Raw genomic sequence first — 7,723 nt, 5'->3', positions numbered from 1 at the left:
GTCCAGATGAAAGACCGTCTCGTGATAAACAATTCAGCGAGGAAGTACGTAGTGGTCATACTCCGGGAGTACGACACGGTGCTTCTGCCACTTCAACGGCAGTGTCACCGACGAGCACCTGGATCACGACGGAACTCAATGATCAGATCTGTTCCTTTTGTTGGAAGGGATTTCGTGAAACCTGGGTGAGTTTGTTAACAAATCCGTTCAGTGGAACTTAATCTAATCGGTTTATGTTTCCCTCAGGTCCTGCAACTGTACCAGGTCTCCAACCTTAAACACGGTCTCATGATGGCAGATTCGTCCAGGTTTGGTATTAATCTGGTGTATGCTGTTAAAATCGCCGGAATACTTCGAGGGCACCAGTTGCCCAACCAACCCGAATACTACCTGAAGGTTTCAGCACCGATGTGGAGGGCGGTCTGCTAATTCACGCAACTTGATCTGGAAACAAAGAAAAGTGAGTTTCGAATTCGTGCCTTTTCCGGTGCATTTCCACACAAGCTCATTTTTCATCCTTTTCCGTTCACAGGAGGGAAATAAGGATAAGGCCTAACCCGCGGCCAGCGATGCCCCGAAAATCAACGAAAAGTAAATCTCGTCGAATGAACCCCGAAAGACCCCGAAAATGCACCGTTATCCGCACAAGTTTTAAGTCAGCAGCTTGCATTGTGGTTTGAAGGACGGGGACGTGCTGGAGTGTAGGTCGCTGTCGGTGGCAAGAAGGATTCACGCGATCTGATGGAAAGATTTGTGTGGGCCAAGTTGTACGAGAGTGAGTCGACTTTTGTCACACTTTCCATGAAAGATGCGCCCTGGAAAGATCCTCAAGGTCAAGTTTCCAGCCGTGGATAAGCTCACACGCCAGAGGCGAACAAATTTCTGAGCGAACTCTGCCCCATCTACTCACCTCTGGGCAAACTCGTCGACGATTATTGCATCAGCCCGACCTTCATCTGCGGCCACCCTTAGATCATGTCCCCGCTCGCAACACTACCGGCCATCGAGTTAAACGATCCGGCCGTCTAGCGCTAGCGATTCGAGCAACAGGCTGCCGACACAGCAACCGGCGATGACGAGACTCAGCTGGAGGACGAGAACTTCTGCAACGCCCTGGGGTACGGTCTTCCATCGACCGGCGGCTAGGGCATGAGAATCGATCAGCTGACCGACAACAAAAACATCTGCTCTTCCCAGCGATGGAACCGGACGATCCTGAAAAAAAAAGTTGCTGCGGCTGTGACGAAAGGAGCTGCGCTCAGTGTTTTGTTTGCTTAATTACAATAAAGATCGGCCTCGTTTGTGATCCTAGTTTTATCGCGTGCACCCGCTGCAGCCCACTGAGAATTTTGGCTCGAGCCTCGACTTGATTCAGGCTCGATCTCGAGCCAGATCGAGTCGAAGCTCGAGCCAAAATTCTCAGTGGGAGGAGTCCAACAGGCAGGAATTCGTCGATGATTGTAGGATTCAGGTCGTCAACCTGCCGACGAGGTGGCCCATCAACCCGGCGGACGTTGGTACCAGGTTCTATCGAATATTCTTCCTGCACTGATGGACTGATTTTATTTGTTGCCAAAAACCCAAAAGTTCAATTCAGATGACAAAATATTCGAATACACATAAACTGCATTTAATCGCTAACTGACAAAGGTAATTTTCGTCCGCCTTCGGTCGTTGTCCTGCCATACGTTTAGCTCCTCTTACTCCTCGATGCAGGCGTCCTCCTGGCCCAGCTTGGTCGTGCAGCGCTTCATCACGTCTGAGATCTTGACCGTTTCGCTCGCACCGACCAACTCTCGCGTCAGCGGAAAGATCTTGTCCGACGTGTTTTGGGTGCTGTGAGAAAAGAAAGATTTGTTGGTACGGGCGTAATTTGAGTCATTTATAAAGTAACTTACTAAGTGGTCTTTACTACTCGGTTTGGTTCAGCGAGTCCTTGAATATTTCCAACAGATGGAGGGCCTCCTAAGCGTTTACAATGTACTCGGACAGTTCCGGCGGGATGACCGGCACTTTACGCTTGCACAGTGCGTTGTACCCGCGGATCAGCGACATGCGGTCCGGATTGTCTAGGATGAGCAAGCAAAGCGGCTCGCAGTTGGATGTTCTGCTAGATGGTGTGCCGTGAGTTGTAACGGCCGTACGCAGGATTGGCAGCGGCAAGAATCTCCGAGATCTCCTATCAGGCAGATGTTGATGTTTCGTGCCGTTCGGGCATTGATAGACCAACCAGCAGAAACAGCTGCGCCTTCTTCACGTCCAAATGGCCATAAATCTCCGGCGTCAAACGGTCACATGTATAAGTGGCCACCGTCATCATGGGCTTTACCTTGGTGCAAAGGGTAACGATTCCTATAACCGTGACCAACTTGCCGATGCAATCCGCCTTTACCTCCCGGGTCGAAAACGCCTGCGATACGCTCGGAGCCTTGAATTGAATATCGTAACGTTTGACCAGTTCGGCCGGAATCGTGTTCCACGCATCATGCGGCTTGTTCGGATTCCACGTCCGCGATCTGTTCCTTGCCGGTTACACTGCCATCCTGGCCGGGTCATCTCCACTTCTCCATCAGAGCCAGCGGATTCCCCGGTCACCGTTTCGAGGTCCCAGAGTCGGGGGGGACCTCGCCGAATTTGTTCACCTTGAGACAGTCTTCCGCCACGGCCGTCTCCTGGTGAAAACGATAGTCTTGTTGAAGGTGGCCGCGAAAGAGGCTGGTTATCAGCTCGTCACTGGCTGTTTTTTTTAAACGTCCTTTTCCACCCGTAAATTTCGTGAGATCCGCAGGGGCTTTCGCTTGCCGCAAACGAAACACGATCGTATAACAACATGGGATGAAAACATTTTGCTTTATTTTGATTTTTTGACGTTTACACGCTAATCTGGAAAACTCATATTATAGAGCAAAACATTCTCATCATTCCAATCATTCTGGAATTAAACTGGAATGATTCCTGAATGATCGAGTGTCAACCCCCTTGGGTTTGTGGCTGTGTGGTTTGAGAGTCTGTAGTCTGTAGGTTAGTCGGATTAGCAGGTGCATTGTTGGCTGGAGTGTGTGTTGTCTGATTCGTGTTCTGTGGTCTAGGTTGTTGTCGCTGTACTGAGGTCGTCGCGGTCGGTCTCGACTGCTGTTGTGGAACGGAGGATCTCATCTGATCGTTGTGCAGCATCGAGTGGTGTTTCTGGTGACAGTGGTGGCAAGTTCCTCCTTCGCACGTCCGCGGGTAATGTCCAGGCTTCAGGCAGTTTCTGCACAGCTTGTTTCTCGAAACAGCGTCGTTGCGCTCCGAGATCGTCATCTTCTGAAACTTGAAGCACCGGAACGGGGTGTGCCACGGGCCGCTGCAAAACTGACACTGGTTGCTGCTCCGCACAGCAGTGTGGCAGACCGCTGTCTTCGGAGGGCGCTGTTCCGACGATTTCGCTTTCGCTCGTTTGATCGACTGAAGAACCGAACAGTGGCCGCGCAGGTACTCCAGTAGAGCCTTGTAGGTTGGGACTTCCTTGCTGTTGTGGTGGGTCTCCCAATTCCTAAGCGTGGACGAGTCCAGCTTTGAGCACAGGACGTGCGCCATAACCGTACTCCAGTTGGCATTATTTTCACCCGTCTTGTCCAACATCTGCAGATTTTTCTCAAACTCACCGAGCAGGTGGCTGAGACCGTCGTACGACTCCTTGGTCAGCGGTTCCAGATCCAGAATGACATCGAGGTGGGCTTTCACGATCAGCTTCTTGTTTCCGTACTCCTCCTCCAGCGCGGACCACGCGACGGAGTAGTTTTCTTCCGACAGATCGATGCCACTAATCTCCAACAACGCAGGACCAGAAAGAGACGATTGAAGATAGGTGAACTTGTCCATCGATGTCAGCTTCGAGTTCCGGTGGATGAGACTTTTGAAGGTGTCACGGAAGGTCACCCACTCGCGCAGATTTCCGCTGAAGTTCGGCAGATGAATGTCAGGCAGCTTGACGCGCAACGGAAACGAGGTATCCGCATCACCAACACTTGGAACTGTCTGCGCGACGTCCTTGACCGGCCGCTTCGCAATCAGCATCGCCTTGATTTTGCAGAATTTGTTGTCGAACTCCTGCACCACCTGTAGATTGGCCTCTTCACGGTGTGACACGACCTCCTGCTTGACCTTCGGCTCCGCATTCGCGAACTTGGCCGCATCCTTTTCTTCCAGCAGCAACTCGAGCTTCGTTCGTAGATCCGTGAACTCCTGATACACGTCGTTCAGCATTCCGAGTCGAACTTCCAGCTGGCACTCGTGTTCTTCCGCCTTGTAGTGCTCGACGAACTGATTCAGCACCTCCAGTTTGTTCAGCAGGATCTCCTGCTTCTTCCGCAAAGTCTGCAGATCGCCCATCGTGACCACTGATCGCCAACTGAATAACATCCACTTTCACTTTCAGATTCACCGGAAACAGACAGATCGACTCGACGTTCCACGACGCGATCGCGCAAGACAGATTGCGAACTGTACGACCCAGTATTGACAGCAGCGACAGGGGAATCGACCAGGGAATTCCAGAGGACCAGACAGAACAACACAACACTCATGCAACCTGACCAGACTAATAAAAACTCTCGTGCAATTTTATTTTCAAAAGCCACTTTATTTCGATCCGCAAAGAGCCAAATTAACCGAGCCACCGTACTACGTGCAAATACTCTCCTGAATCTGCTTCGAAATCCGCCAAATCCGTCCCGAAATCTCCAGGCGCCAATCAATCACCGACTCCAACGATGACGTCAGCCAACCGGTTGAGATGGTGACGTCGCGACGCTTGCCAAAGCGCGCGCACACCGTGAGTTCCGCGATGGCGAAATCTTCTTCACCGCACTGCACTGGTCGTCACTGCCTTTGTTTGGCTGCTTTTCAATGCACTATTGTGCCACTGTTCAGCTCCGGGTTTTTGGGATTTTTCCGCACTTTTTAGCACTTTTTCACGGATTTCCGTGCACTTTTTGTCCGTTGGTTCACGCGCACCAAAACTGTCCAGGCGCGCTTTTGCACCGTTCACTTCAGGCCGCTCTTCGCGAGCCGGCCTACACTTCGCACTGAACTGTCCGTTTCGCGAAGTGTCCCGAACCTGGCCATACCGGATCCTTCGGATCCGGTTCGAAGGACCAAATGTTCGCGCGTGTGGTCGGTTCGGGGATTTCGGACACTAATCATAAACCGTTTAGCACTGATTAAAACAATTTATTGCGCGAACAGAAACTACACAATTTATTTTTAAACGCGTAGCTGTCTGGCGTAGTCAACGGTTTATTTAAGACTATACTCTAAAAGGGACAGTACATGAGAAGCGAGCCGGGGAGAGATCTAAAAGAGCGAGGATCACCTCTGCTCACTCTGCTCACTTCAGGGACAAACAGGGACGGAAAAACATTTATTTGTGGATCACATTTAGGCTGGTAGAATTTGGAATTTGATCTCTCGCGCGATCAGGAAGTTTCTTATATTTTCGGCAGATTAAAATATTTTGTATGGAAAGAAAAATCATCGTGATCATAGGGCTGCGAAAAAACTTCCACTGTTTTCTTTTTAAGCTTGTTTGATAGTATACAAAAGTGGAAAAAACAGTTCCCATAATCGATGAATTGTCTAAGTGTATTGTTCTTCCTGAAATCTATACTTGACTAAGTTAAAAAAAAGTCTTATATTTTTTCTAGAATAGTTAAAATCCCAGTCTTGAGTTTTGTATGATACCATTTAAAAAAAACTAGAAATAAATTTCAATTACAATATCCCTATTTAAAAAATTACTGAATAATAACAGATGACAATTCATGGAGGAACTAATTTATCGAAATTTGTATTCTCTCACACACACTATGATAATATGATATCTATTGTTAATCACATATTATTATTATTACACTCGTTATTACATTTAATTTTATATCTTTAAAAAAAATATCGAAATATATCTTGGAAATTATAATAAACATGCCAGGAACGCAGCGCAGCGGATAGCAAACGGAAACGACGACGACGACAAAAGTCCAAGCAGAGAAACAGCGCGCGCTTGTAGGTAAACAGGCAGGCAGGCAGACAGGCGAGCAAGCTTGTGAGAGAGTTTGAACCTGAGAGAGAGCACGTGCGTGTACGAATTGGAATTAAACATCGTTGTTAGGTAGCCCCTTACAGCTAGCCGCGCAAAAATGGTCAGTTTTGGGCGTTAATAACTTCGCGGGAAAAAATCCTAAAAATATGGTGTCTTCGGGAAAGTTGTTCTAAATTTAATGAAGGTTCTACATTTGAGAAATGGTAAGAATCGGATAATTATGGCGCCTTCCACAGGTAAAAAAGTAAAACAGTTGCTTTTCTCCATACATTTTGACGATTTTTCCCATACAAACTTTAAGCGATTGGAGGGAGGGGTTCCCGTGGTCAGAATGAGCTCAAATTTGGAATTTAGCCTAGTTATGGGTCAATCTTTGATTTCAGGGGGTAGCCCCAAAAAAGTCCGGATTTGGACCACCCTAATAAGTATTGTAATATGATGCCTAAAGTATATTGTAATGATTTTTAATAAAATGTGACAACTTTCAAAATTACCAAAAGATATCTGTGGTAGGTTTTGTAATTACCTTGACATTATTATTTTTGTAACTTCAAACTTTAAAATGCTCGAGATTGTTCATCTACACGTCCTTAAAGTGCCCCATACTTAAAATAAATGAAATTTTGTTTCATTTTCGAAAACTTACCCGAGAAATTGACAAATTGTCGAACAGTCAAAATGTCAAAATGTCAAATTGTCAAAATGGCAAAATGTCAAAAGAAGTGGGAAATGCTTCCATGCACGGACAGGTGAGAAATCACGCGCAATCTACGAGAGGGAAACCCGCAAGAAATATTCGAGCGTTTTCAACCACTTTTACACCAACACATGTATACTTTGTTTTCTTGTATTAGTGAACTCATTCATCTTATAGTTTGTTGATGTATTAGTGCGAGTAGCTTGCTTTTGCGCCTGTATGAGTGAGATGTGCCCATGCCCAAAAATGGGTGTATCCCATTTGGCATAATGCCATTTGGCATAATGCCGTTTGGCATAACGCCGTTTGGCATAATGCCGTTTGGCATAATGGACGTTTGGCATAAGGGTCATTTGGCATAATGGCCATTTGGCATAATGGTCATTTGGCATAATGATGTTAAAATTTCAAAATAAAGTTAATATTGGAATTGCTTTAAGAAGACCATATTAGGTTGTGATAACTGCCGGCGAAAGCTGATTTTTTTCTTTCCTTAACGGTGCACATCAACCAGAGCTCTTGCACCCAGATTTTTGTTACAGACATTTTAGTATCTTCAAAACTACAGCTACTATCGAAATATTTTTTTATTCATCCCCTAAAGTACTGTCCACAAAGTAATTTACAACAAAGTTTGATTAATTTTACAATCCCGTTATTGCAGGATTGGGTCCGTAAGTTTGACAATTTTGGAATAAGAATACAACAACTTCCTTCGTTGCTGTGCACCCTTAAGATTTTTTTTATTTTAAAACTGCTGGCTATGGGTGCCCAGAACTTGAAACGTTTGTTCAAAACGTTGCTCCACATGCTGAATATTGTTCCCAGGGCTATTTTAAGCCATTGACCCCTAGATTGAGCCAAAAATGTTCGACATTTATGAAGGTTAATACTTCCTTTAAAGAAAGGGACACTTCTAAGCTTGCGACAACTGCACAGAATCA

The 7,723-nt window shown here is 46.6% G+C and overlaps 1 protein-coding gene across 1 annotated transcript; it reads right to left on the bottom strand.

Annotated features, from left to right (window-relative positions):
* Positions 1-1,433: 1,433 nt before the first annotated feature.
* Positions 1,434-5,784, bottom strand: LOC128093772 (uncharacterized). Its single transcript, XM_052711507.1, has 2 exons — positions 1,899-5,784; positions 1,434-1,836 (listed from the first exon to the last, which is right to left on the bottom strand). Exon 1 carries the CDS (start codon positions 4,402-4,404, stop codon positions 2,971-2,973), a length of 1,434 nt encoding a protein of 477 aa, XP_052567467.1. The 5' UTR covers positions 4,405-5,784; the 3' UTR covers positions 1,434-1,836; positions 1,899-2,970.
* Between the last annotated feature and the right edge of the window lie 1,939 nt (positions 5,785-7,723).

Source organism: Culex pipiens, unplaced genomic scaffold, assembly GCF_016801865.2.
Source record: "Culex pipiens pallens isolate TS unplaced genomic scaffold, TS_CPP_V2 Cpp_Un0057, whole genome shotgun sequence".
Lineage (NCBI taxonomy): Eukaryota > Metazoa > Arthropoda > Insecta > Diptera > Culicidae > Culex > Culex pipiens.
Note: the sequence above shows the minus strand (reverse complement) of the source record. Positions and strands in the feature narration are given on the sequence as shown.